The sequence below is a fragment of the Bos taurus genome, chromosome 10 (assembly GCF_002263795.3).
Source record: "Bos taurus isolate L1 Dominette 01449 registration number 42190680 breed Hereford chromosome 10, ARS-UCD2.0, whole genome shotgun sequence".
NCBI classification, from domain to species: Eukaryota; Metazoa; Chordata; class Mammalia; order Artiodactyla; family Bovidae; genus Bos; species Bos taurus.
In genome coordinates, this window is record NC_037337.1 from 43,128,686 (window position 1) to 43,141,994 (window position 13,309).

The 13,309-nt window shown below is 36.8% G+C and overlaps 1 protein-coding gene across 1 annotated transcript in view; it reads right to left on the bottom strand.

The window, feature by feature from the left end:
• The window catches only part of SOS2 (SOS Ras/Rho guanine nucleotide exchange factor 2), a 105,644-nt gene that overhangs the window by 76,083 nt on the left and 16,252 nt on the right, over nt 1-13,309 (bottom strand). Inside the window, exons 2-3 of the mRNA XM_024997980.2 lie at nt 3,993-4,118; nt 224-355 (exon numbers count right to left, since the gene is read on the bottom strand). Of these exons, the coding sequence (XP_024853748.1) occupies nt 224-355; nt 3,993-4,118 (258 nt within the window). The remainder of the gene's footprint in view (nt 1-223; nt 356-3,992; nt 4,119-13,309) is intronic.

The following is a 13,309-nucleotide window of genomic DNA, read 5'->3' on the forward strand; positions in this document are numbered from 1 at the left end:
TAAGGAACATATATATGTATGTGTGTGTGTATGTGTATATACAAGTATATACATATTCAACTGCACATACACAGTCACATAGACCACGTATATAAACACATAAATATATTTATAGACCATGTATATAGATACATAAACACTATATAAAGGACTATTTGTTAAAAACTTCTCTCAACAGTTTTTTGTGTGTCTTGTTATTGTATGTTTGCTTGTTTGCTTTTACCTTCAATGAAGGATGGATTTTGTCCACAGGCAGTAAGAGAGGATTTCTTCTTTTTCGTTTCTCTATGGCAGACTGTGCATCAGCAATAGCCCATTTATCAATTGGATGAGGAAAGGTCTTTTGAACTCGTTCCTGTTCAGATCACAGCAGAACTATCATTAACAGAAGTGCTCATAAACGGAAAGTTCATACAAAATTAACTTCATCATCATCCTCATGCCAACAGTTAATAGTAACATAACCTGTTCTGATTTCTGCAATAAATTAATGATTTTTGTTTAAAAAAAATTCAAAGCACTATCAAGATTTTTCCACATAATTCCCACAGGTAAATAAAAAGGTGAAGTTTAAACAGAAAGCTTTAAGTGTAAGTATAACTAAGATAAAATTGGAAAAAAAAGAAAAAGTAATAATGTTAGAGATTAAAGCAAACATAAAATATGCTAAGTCAGTGATTCTACGGTCAAGGTTTCTAGGGTTAAAATTGTTTACCCAGCAGAAGTTGTTAACTTGTTATTAATAATTATTATGCAGTCATTCTCCTTCTGCTAATCTCAGAGCTTTATAGAGAAGAATTTTAAAAAGGAGAAATATCATGTACCTCTTAAAGAATCAAGTGTATGGCAGAGCTCAGAATAGTTTAAAGAAATGTATCGCTTGGCAAAAACAATACAAACCTTTTATATCATCTAATCTTATTAACAAATTTAGTGGTAATAACAAATCTTATTACCAGTAATTGGCATGAATAATGAGAAGTGATGATAACTGAATCAAACTCCAATTCAGCAGAATTTCCTGTTTTTTAAGTTATATTCTCAGCTTCTAGCATATTTAGCTTCTGAAAAGTATACTTTTATTATATTTAGTTATGTCCAATTCTTACAGCAGAGAATACGGAAACAAATGCATTAATTACCAGAGTTCCTGAAAATCTTAATGTTGTTGTTACTGCCAGTTGCTAAGTTGTGTCTGACTCTTTGTGACCCCATGAACTGCAGCACACCAGGCTTCCCTGTCCTTCACTATCTCCCAGAGTTTGCTCAAATTCATCTCCATTGAGTCAGTGATGCCATCTAGTCACCTCATCCTCTGTCGTCCCCTTCTACTCCTGCTCTCAATCTTTCCCAGCATCAGGGTCTTTTCCAATATAAGTCATCTCTTTGCATTAGGTGGCCAAAGTATTAGAGTTTCAGCTTTAGCATCAGTCTTTCCAATGAGTACTCAGGGTTGATTTCCTTTAGGACTGACAGATTTGATTTCCTTGCAGTCCAAGGGGCTCTCAAGAAATCTTTTCCAGCACCACAATTCAAAAGCATCAATTCTTTGGCACTCAGCCTTCTTTATGGTCTAGCTCTCACATCTGCCATGACTATTGGAAAAACTATAGCTTTGATTATAAGGACTTTGGTCGGCAAAGTGGTATCTTTGCTTTTTAATACACTGTCTAGATTTGTCATAGTTTTTCCTCCAAGGAGCAAGTGTCTTTTAATTTCGTGGCTGCAGTCAATGTCCACAGTGACTTTGGAGCCCAAGAAAATAAAGTCTGTTACTGTTTCTATTTTTTCCCCATATTTGCCATGAAGTGATAGGACCCGATACTTTGTTTTCTGAATGTTAAGTCAGCTTTTACACTCTCCTCTTTCACCCTCATCAAGAGTTTCTTTAGTTCCTGTTCGCTTTCTGCCATTAGAGTGGTATCATCTGTACAGCTATGGTTGTTGATATTTCTCCCCGCAATTTTGATTCCAGCTTGTGAGTCATCCAGCCCAGTATTTCACATGATGTACTCTGCATAGAAGTTAAATATGCAGGGTAACAGTACACAGCCTTGATGTACTCCTTTCCAAATTTTGAACCAGTCCATTGTTCCATGTCTGGTTCTAACTGTTGCTCCTTGACCTGCATACAGGTTTCCCATGAGGCAGAAAGGAGGTCTATTACTCCAAAATAAGATTATCCTTTACCCTGGAAGTTGTTGCCTTGTTAGAAAATAATTTTCAAAGAAAGGTGACATAAACAATATAATGCCAAAGTAACTTTTAAAAACTATACTGACAGGTATTTCTAAAAATTTAGAAATACTCACATGTAACTGAGCCCAAACAGGTATTTCAGCACTAAATTACACATGATCTTTTAGGTAGACACACACACGCTTCCCTCGTAGCTCAGACAGTAAAGAATTGGCCTGCAATGTGGGAGACCTGGCTTCGATCCCTGGGTTGGGAAGATCCCCTGGAGAAGGAAATGGCTATCCCACTCCAGTGTTCTTGCCTGGAGAATTCCATGGACAAAGGAGCCTGGCAGGCTACAGTTCATGGGGTTGCAAAGAGTCAGACATGACTGAACAACTTTCACATTCATTCATTCATATATATACATATATGTATATTTTTTTAATCAATGAGTAAATATCTTTATTCTACACTAGTCCTTTATGGAACCTAATATTTGTATGCAGTAAAATGCACAGATCTTAAGTGTATAATTAGATAAGTTTTGAAAAATGTTTACACCTGTGTAACCATCTCACTAATCAAGATTACAGAAAACTTCTATCATCTTAATCTCAACTTCATAGGCAGCTACCATCCTGATTTCTATCACCATTACTTTAAGCTATTTCTGATTTTCATATAATTGGAATCAATAAATATATACTTTCTGGGGTTTGGCTTATATTTTGTTCCACGTGATAACTGTAGATTATAGCTATGTTATTGCATATATCAATAGTTTATTCCTTCATTTTACTACTAAGTAGCATTCTATTTTATGAATCTATCACAATTTGTTTTCCCATTTTCCTATAGATGGAAATTTTAGCTGTTTTCAATTTTTGCTTGTTATGAATAAAACTGCTTATACATTCTTATATAAGTCTCTTTGTGAAGGTATATTTTCATTTCTTTAGGATTAAATACCCAGCAATAAAACTTCAAGGTCATAGGTTAGGTATATAGTTAACTATAAGAAACTGTAAAACAATTTTCCAAAGTAGTTATGCCATTTTATACTCCTACTAGCAGTGTTTAAGAGTTCCAGTTGCTCTACATCCCATTAGTATTCCATGTTATCAGTCTTCAACTTTATCCCTCTTAGTGGGTGTGAAATAACTCCTTGTACTTTAAATTTCTATTTCCCTGATGAATTATGAGTTTGAATACTTTTCATATGCTCTTTTATGAACTGTCTATTCAAGACTTTTGTTCATCTGGGTGAGCAAAGAATCTTTTTATTTTGGATTTGTAATTGTTTTTCTTTTTTAACATATTCTGGATACAAGCCCTTTGTAAGGAATACATATTGAAAGCATTTTCACCTAGTCTGTGACTTGTATCGTTTTCACCTTCACATCAATTTTATTATTTTGCTATTTATGGTATTTTGAGTCCTCTGTAAAAAAAAAAAAAATTGTTTAACATCATCTTATAAAGATATTCTGCTGCATTTTCTTCTAGAAACTTCATAGTTCCAGCTATTATTTTTAAGATTATGATGTATCTTAAATTTCTGAGATGGTTTCAAGGGTTTTTTCCCCACCAAAAATTTATCCAGTTGTTTTAACACTTATTTTGGCTGAATAACTTTACTTTCCTCATTGAATTGCCTTGACATCTCTGACAAAAATGAATTGATCATACATCCCCCATATGATTTCAATGGCTTTAGTTTCCATGATAATTTTAAATGATATAGATGTAGATATAAAAGTTAATTTATACAGTGGTTCAATGACTTTTTGAAATAATAGAATCATTTTTACCTCCACATCTTGAACAGTCCTTGGTTGGGCCATGCATAATTTATTAAGCAGCTGAAAAATCAGCTCTTCAATGTAATAGAGAGACTCTTCATTAGCTGAGAGATTGGGATGTACTTGCTCCTGAACCTTAAAAAAAAAAGTTCTCAATTTAAGTATAAGCAAAATGATACTTATTAAACAAAAGTCTGAGAATCTTACATATAATTAATAGTACTTTATCAGAATGGTTATTCAAATACAGACATAAAACACAAAAAAATGGGGGGAAAAAGTTGGTTTCTGTAAACTTTTCTTAACTCATAGAAGTCGTTCTTAATCTTTCTTAGACTATGGGGTTGGAGACTGAACAGCAAGCAGATCAAACCAGTCAATCCTAAAGGAAATCAGTCCTGAATATTCATCGGAAGGACTAATGCCAAAGCTGAAACTCCAACACTTTGGCCACCTGATACAAACAACCGACTCATTAGAGAAGACCCAGATACTGGGAAAGACTGAAGACAAGGAGGTGGCAGAGGATGAGAGAGAGGATAGATAGCATCACCAACTTAATGCACATGAATCTGTACAAACTCTGGAAGGCAGTGGAAGACAGAGGAACCTGGCATGCTGCAGTCCATGGGGTTACAGAGAGTTGGACACGCCTTAGCAACTAAACAACAATAATACTCTATGAAAATCAACTGAAAGCCACTGGTCTCTCTTCTCCTTACCACCAAAAAACCATATACACATAAAATATTCTATACAACTTCAGAGGAAGCATGGATACCCTGAAGTTAATTAATAAACCTACTGTGTACAAGGATCCTATTAGGGACGATATCAGTCACTCTCACAAAAGTCCTGAGGCTGTAAATTTCTGTGACAAGAGGAGAGGCAGCCATCTATCTGTGTACAGAAACACGTACATAACTTTGTACATGGTTTGGGTTTTGCCCTTCCTTTGACAATTATAATCCTAATATCTTTTCTTTCCCCTTTGAGTAGAGCTATTAGCAGAGACATTACTTTGCCAACAAAGGTTCGTCTAGTCAAGGCTATGGTTTTTCCTGTGGTCATGTATGGATGTGAGAGTTGGACTGTGAAAAAGGCTGAGCGCCGAAGAATTGATGCTTTTGAACTGTGGTGTTGGAGAAGACTCTTGAGAGCCCCTTGGACTGCAAGGAGATCCAACCAGTCCATTCTGAAGGAGATCAGCCCTGGGATTTCTTTGGAAGGAGTGATGCTAAAGCTGAAACTCCAGTACTTTGGCCACCTCATGTGAAGAGTTGACTCATTGGAAAAGACTGTGATGCTGGGAGGGATTGAGGGCAGGAGGAGAAGGGGACGACAGAGGATGAGATGGATGGATGGCATCATTGACTCGATGGACGTGAGTCTCAGTGAACTCCGGGAGTTGGTGATGGACAGGGAGGCCTGGCGTGTTGCGATTCATGGGGTCGCAAAGAGTCGGACACGACTGAGCAACTGATCTGATCTGATCTGATTGCAGTGCCTCAGAGGTTTGTCTATATGCTTTGGTGGATTGCATGTGAGTGTAAAGCCCAGTTGTTGGGGGTGGGGGTGGGGGAGGAGGAAGCTTGGCTAAATGTAGGCCAATGGTGGAGCTGAAGCACTATCAGCCCCACAGAGGTGGGTCAGAGGTGTTCTGCTCCGAGCTGCATTTCCCCTTACCCAGAAACACCACCATTCTTGCTCCTATTCCTACACATCCCCCTCTGCCTCAGATGAAAGCCACACCATTCTGTTTACAGATAAGTTCAGGTGCTTTGGGTCACTGGTCTTGAATCTACCCTGTTTTTTTAGAGTTACGATCCAACTCCAGAGGCATTTTCTGAGAAAAGTGGTTGAGGCCTGCGGTCATGACTGAAAAGTGATACCAATACTGTACCACGTGAGTCAGATGCTGCTCTTCAGTTTCAACCTGATTACTACCAACCCTCACTCTCCCAGGGAGACAAGGAGCAGGGCCCTTTTCACTTAGGCTGCTGACTTTATTACAAAACTATTTCCTACAGTTCAAAAGAAAGAGAACATTTTTGCATTAGACCTGGGCTATATGCAGATCAGAACTGGCTGTGAGTTAGAAGAGGCACCATTAAATTTGAGGCCCAGAACACGCTGGGAGATAGGTCTGTATAGTGTGTCATACAGGTCTTTGGGGTATTTGGGCCCACCTCACAACTTCTGGACCACCTTGACTGCTGATGTCCACATTAGCACATACTTGAACTTCTCTGAACTAATGTAGTTCAGATGTTTGACCCCTGAGTTTGAGAAGAGAAAACTGGGTAGCCCAGCTACCAAGACAGACCAGATGTCCCTCAAAAAAGCATGGGTTCCTGGCTACAGACCCTAGGAAGGTGAATCAAACCTTTTTCCTTTGGCTTTTCTTTCCAAATTTATTTGCTTTTAAGAACTATAAACTCTGGCTACTGTTTCCTATGTCCTCAGGGCCCCCTGGGTATACCTATAAAGCTTGATGATTCAGAGCAGATGTAAGCCAAGAAATCATGGCACTGAATGTGCTGAGTTCAGACAAATGATATTTATATACACATTCAAATTTGAAGATAATGTGTAATTCTTTAGGTTTCAAACACTGTAATTAGACATAAAGCAAAAATTAAAACATGTTGCAAAGTTAAATAAAACAAACCTACTAGAAGTCTATGAACACTAGGTCATAAACCCAGCAACAGAGGTATCTCTGAATGACCATACGATTTTATAAATTATAGAGGTGCACTATGAAGTGCACCCTACTTCATAGGGCACCTCTATACCATCCCCAAGAAAAAGAAATGCAGAGAGGCAAAACGGTTGTATAAGGAGGCCTCTCAAATACGTGAGAAAAGAAGAGGTGAAAGCCAAAGGAGAAAGGATATACCCATCTGAATGCAGAGTTCCAAAGAACAGCAAGGAGAGATAAGAAATGCAAAGATCAATGCAAAGAAACAGAGGAAAACAACAGAATGGGAAAGACTAGAGATCTCTTCAAGAAAATTAGAGATACCAAGGAAATTTTTCAGGCAAAGATGGGCACAATAAAGGACAGAAATGGTACGGACCTAACAGAAGCAGAAGATATTAAGAAGAGGTGGCAAGAATACACAGAAGAACTGTACAAAAAAGATCTTAAAGACCTGATAACCAAGATGGTGTGATCACTCACCTAGAGCCAGACATGCTGCAGTGTTAAGTCAAATGGACCTTAGGAAGCATCATTATGAACAAAGTTAGTGGAGATGACAGAATTCCAGCTGAGCTATTTCAAATCTTAAAAGATGATGCTGTGAAAGAGCTGCACTCAATATGCCAGCAGATTTGGAAAACTCAGTAGTGGCCACAGGACTGGAAAAGGTCAGTTTTCATTCTAGTACCAGAGAGGGGCAATGCCAAAGAATGTTCAAATTTCACACAATTACACTCCTTTCATATGCTAGCAAGGTAATGCTTAAAACCCTTCAAGCTAGGCTTTAACAGTACATGAACTGAGAACATGATGTACAAGCTGGATTTAGAAAAGGCAGAGGAACCAAAGACCAAATTGCCAACATCCGTTAGATCACAGAGAAAGCAAGAGAATTCCAGAAAAATATCTACTTCTGCTTCACTGACTAGGTTAAAGTCTTTGACTGTGTGGATCACAACAAACTGAAAAAATCTTAAGGAAATGGGAATACCAGACCACCTTTCCTGTCTCCTGAGAAACCTGTATGCAGGTCAAGAAGCAACAGTTAGGATCAGACATGGAACAACGAACTGGTTCAAAATTGGGAAAGGAATCCACCAAGGCTGTATATTGTCACCTTGCATATTTCCATTGTTTCCCCATCTATTTGCCTTGAAGTGATGGGACCAGATGCCATGATCTTAATTTTTTGAATGTTGAGTTTTAAGCCTGCTTTTACATTCTTCTCTTTCAATAGATGGGGTAAAAATATAAACAGTGACAGACTTTATTTTTGTGGGCTCCAAAATCACTGCAGACGGTGACTGGAGCCATGAAATTAAAAGACATTTGCTCCTTGGAAGAAAAGCTATGACCAACCTAGATGGCGTATTTAAAAGCAGAGACATTACTTTGCTGACAAAGGTCCATATAGTCAAAGCTTTGGTTTTTCCAGTAGTCATGTACGGATGTGAGAGTTGGAAAATAAAAAAGGTTGAGCATCAAAGAACTGATGACTTTGAACTGTGGTGTTGGAGAAGACTCTTGAGAGTCCTTTGGACTGCAAGAAGATCAAACCAGTCCATCCTAAAGGAAATCAACCCTGAATACTCATTGGAAGAACTGACACTGAAGCTGAAGCTCCAATTCTCTGGCCACCTGATGCGAAGAGCTGACTTACTGGAAAAGACCCTGATGGTGGGAAAGATTGAGGGCAGGAGGAGAAGGTGGTGACAGGGTGAGATGGTTGGATGGCATCACTGACTCAAAGGACATGAGTTTGAACAAACTCTGGGAAACAGGTAAAGGATAGGGAAGCTTGGCGTGCTGCAGTCCATGGTCACAAGAGTGAGACACAACTGAGCGACTGAACAACAACAACAAGTAGGATTTAAGAATGTTGATATAATGATAGAGAAACAGATGACTGGAACAGAACAGACAGTACAGAAACAAGTCTACAAATATATAGACCCTTGATGTACAACAAAGGTGGCACAATGGGTAGGGGGAGAATTGCTGAGGAAAGGTGGGGCAAGTGGATGAACAGTGAACAACTGGACACTCATACAGAAAAGAATGAAATCAACTCCTATTCATACTTGATACAAAAATCAGTCTTAGTTGGATTTTAGATCTATTAAATAAAAAGACCTAATAAAGTTCTGATAATATAAAATAAGATAATAGATAACAATCTCATGATCTCAGGACAGAAAAGGAGTTACTAAAAAGGACACAAAAATTACTATCCATAAAGTAAAGGATTTACAAACTTATCAACATTAAAATTTAAAACAAGTTCAGCAAAAGACATCTTTAGGAAAATGAAAAGGCAAGTTACAGAGTTGAAGATCTATGTTAACACATAATACAAAAGGGCTCACATCCAGAATATATTATAAAGAACTTCTAAAAATTCAACAAGGAAAAAATGATGAAAATCCTAATAGAAAAAAAATGGCAAAAAAATTTTAAACCAGCACTTCACAGAAGAAGAAATTCAAATGGTCAATTAATATGAAAATGTGCTCCAGCTCTTTAGCCATCAGGGAAGTGCAAATTAAACCACAGTGAAATCTATCACCCACTTAACAGACAAGAAAACGAAAAAGTATAATACTAAGTGTTGGTAATTATGTGGAAAAATGGGAACCCACGCACACTGGCACTGGGGTGCAAAATGGCTCTATCACTTCGGAAACCTTTGCTGTCATCTACTACAGTTCAAGATATGATACCCTATAATCCGGCAATTCTACTGTTCAGTATATTCACATCTTTTAGAGCTCTGTTGTCCAATACAGGAGACACTAGCCTCATGTGCCTAGTGTGAGCACCTGAAATGTAGCTCGACCAAACTGAGATGGGCTATAGAATACATACCAGATGTCAAAGATCTAGAATACAAAAAGAATGTCAAATACCTCAATAATTTTTTTGTTGGCTAAATGCTGAAATGACTACATTCATTGGGTTAAATATGTTATTTAGATAAACTTGATCTGTGCCTTCTTATATTTTTAATGTGGCTACGGACGGATGTACATGTGTGCTCAGTTGCTAAGTCAAGTCCGACTCTTTGTGACCCCATGGAATGCAGGTTACCAGGCTCCTCTATTAATGGGATTTACCAGGCAAGAATACTGGAGTGGATTGCTATTTTCTTCTCCAGGGGATCTTCCCCATCCAAGGACTGAACCCGCATCTCCTGCACTGGCAGGCAGATTCTTCACCACTGTACCACCTGAGAAGCCCTAACATAACTATGAGAAAACTTTAAATTACACATGTGGCTAATATTATATTTCATCTGGACAGCACTGTTCTAAAGAAATAAGCACAAACATTTACAGAATACATGAACAAAAAGGTTCAGAAAAAAACATTATTGGTATACCTTTAAATTAGAAAGGCAAATTCAAATACCTATCTAGAGTACGATAGATAAATTGTGGCATATTCATACAATGGAATGTATATACAGCAAAAAATAAAACATGAGTAAAGATAGCTCCACAAAATGTGGATATATCTTTAAAATAATGTTGGCAGAAAGAAGACAGATAAAAAGAACAGATACAAATTTCACTCACAAAGTTCAAAATCAGATAAAATTAAGCTGCGGTGTTTAAGAACACATGCTTAGATGATGAAACTATAAAGGAAAGTAGTGATGACTACTGGTTACCTTCTGGAGAGTTCTCTTGAGAAAAATGTTAAAAATGTGCTATTTTCTCACCTGGGTGATGGTTAAGTAAGAGTTCCTTAAATTGTATATTTATGTTTTATGCATTTTCTAGCTGTATGTTACATTTCACCATAGATAAAGTTTTAAAAAGAAAATCACCAACAAGCAAACAGAAAATTAAGGGGCGAAATTATCAATATATTAAATCATTAAGGGCCCTCCTAGTTCCCATCTCAATGAAAGAAATGAAAATGTCAGGATGCCTGGAGATATAGAGAATATCTTACAAGTTCAGAGTAGAGGGAGAAAACAGGTCATGCACAAAGTAGACAACATTAAATCAGCTCCAGATTTCAACAATAATACTAGAAGTTGGAAGGCAATAATTTCCAACCTTTAATAAGATCTTAACAAATTATCAATCAAATGTTAAGGTATAATGAAGACATGCTTGGATCTAACATGGCCAAAAGTTTTACTCTCACATACTCTTTTTCATTAAACTTTATAGTTTGTACCACAATAAAACAAGCATACAAATCAAGATAGAGAAAAATATGGGATATAAGAAACAAAGGAACCGATGCAAGAGAAAAGCCAAAGGAATGCCTAGGATGACGTGAAGAAAACTTATGAGATCTGTAAAACAAGCATAAAGGTTGCCAGTCCAATCAGAGCAGATCAGAAGGCTCTGAAAGAAACTATCTCAAGAAGATGAAATTAACAGAGTATCTGATAGATCTAAAACTCTTGAGAGGATATTTAGACAACTGGTAGGCAGTTTGAGCTTAAACTGATAAGTACATAGAAAATACACAAACAAGAACACAAGATAATTATTAACTTCAGTAAAACATTAAGTAGGAAAGAAAAAGGGGTTTAACTATAAATAACATATAGTATATGGTCATTATGTACAGTAATAATACTATAAACTCTGAATATTGATCCAACCAACATTAAGATAGACGCATGGAGTGGGAGGGGAGACAGGAAGTATGTACATGTGGTAAATCTATGTGTTGTTGGAGGGGAGAATATATATATGTGTGTGTGTGTGTGTGTGTGTACAAAAGATAGTAAAACCTTACCTTCCATAGTAGGAAGCCAAAAGATACTGCCCAAAGCAGAAAGGTCAATAGAGCAGAAGCACTTTTTTTTTCTTAGAGATACAGAATACTGAAATAAATCACTTTGAAAAATTAAAGGGACTGCATCCAGGAAGCAAAAATTGTTGCGAATAGTGAGGAGACACTGCTATTTTTCCTAACAGCCTTACAGAGCTAGTTATCTTTTCATTTCCATGAATAATTTTGATAAAAACAAACTTACAAAGAAACATAATTTGAAGTGGGGAAGTGAGAGAGAGAAAGGACACAAGAAACTGGAACAATAACCAGTTAACGAAGTCTGGATGAGAAGCGCTTAACTAAGGCAGCTGGAAATCCATACAGGACTAATATCCAAAAAACCTGGCTTTACATTTTTTTTGGAAATGCAAAATAGATTTGGGAGAAATAAATATTTCCTGTTACATGTCAAGACGAAACTTAATTACACTCTACCATATATTTCTATTATATCAACAGAACAGACATTTAAATACATGTATAAACATGTATAAATATATGTATAAAATAAACACTTATATTGGAAGTTTAGCTTAAAAAAGTCCATAAGACTGTTTGTTATAACATTCTTCCACAAAAGCCAACAGCCCCATTCAGTACAAATGACTATGCGTGAGAATTAAGATAATGTCTAACTGGGATACAAATTTTTCCCATGATTGTGATTTCAGTAAGTAACCTGAAAAGCAACCTTAACACTGAGCATCTGAGTTTCTTATGCTAAACTCACTAAATTGCAAAGATGAAAAGTCATAAAAACAAATATAAAATCTTAAAATCCTAGCTATAAATACTAAAAAGGATATCAAATGACAACAAAAGATAACCGTACCCTGCAATACCACATTTACTATCTCAGCACCCTAAGAGACAGTAAGTATAAAATAATTACATCAGAACAAACTCACTCAAACTCACTTTTCATATTTTTCTGAAAGACTAGGCAGAAAAAAGAGCAATTAAAATAATTTTCAGTCTTTAACAGTAGATTAACATATCAGACCTGTATTCCCATTATACAGTATTTTCAAATTGCCAGAAGGTATTTCCTTACACATACACTGTAAACAGAAAAATCATACTGCTACAGATTTGTGCGTAGACACATATAAAAGCATTAAACTTATTTTTTTCAATTGATAAACACTAGATCTGACAAATTTCAGAAATGCTATTTCCTAATACATACATATTTTCAGTTTCCCATACTCAGAATCAAATAAGAAAATCTTGCTAGTGCAAATTGTTCAATCAACTAACATTTGCGTTTAGGGTATGGAAGAAAGTGAAGAGGAACTAAAAAGCCTCTTGATGAAAGTGAAAGAGGAGAGTGAAAAAGTTGGCTTAAAGCTCAACATTCAGAAAACCAAGATCATGCCATCTGGTCCCATCACTTCATGAGAAACAGATGCGGAAACAGTGGAAACAGTGTCAGACTTTATTATTTGGGGATCCAAAATCACTGCAGATGGTGATTGCAGCCATGAAATTGAGATGTTTACTCCTTGGAAGGAAAGTTATGACCAACCTAGATAGCATATTCAAAAGCAGAGACATTACTTTGCCAACAAAGGTCCGTCTAGTCAAGGCTATGGTTTTTCCAGTGGTCATGTATGGATGTGAGAGCTGGACTGTGAAGAAAGCTGAGCGCCAAAGAATTGATGCTTTTGAACTGTGGTATTGGAGTAGACTCTTGAGAGTCCCTTAGACTGCAAGGAGATCCAACCAGTCCATCCTAAAGGAGATCAGTCCTGGGTGTTCACTGGAAGGACTGATGCTAAAGCTGAAACTCCAGTACTTTGGCCACCTCATAAGAAGA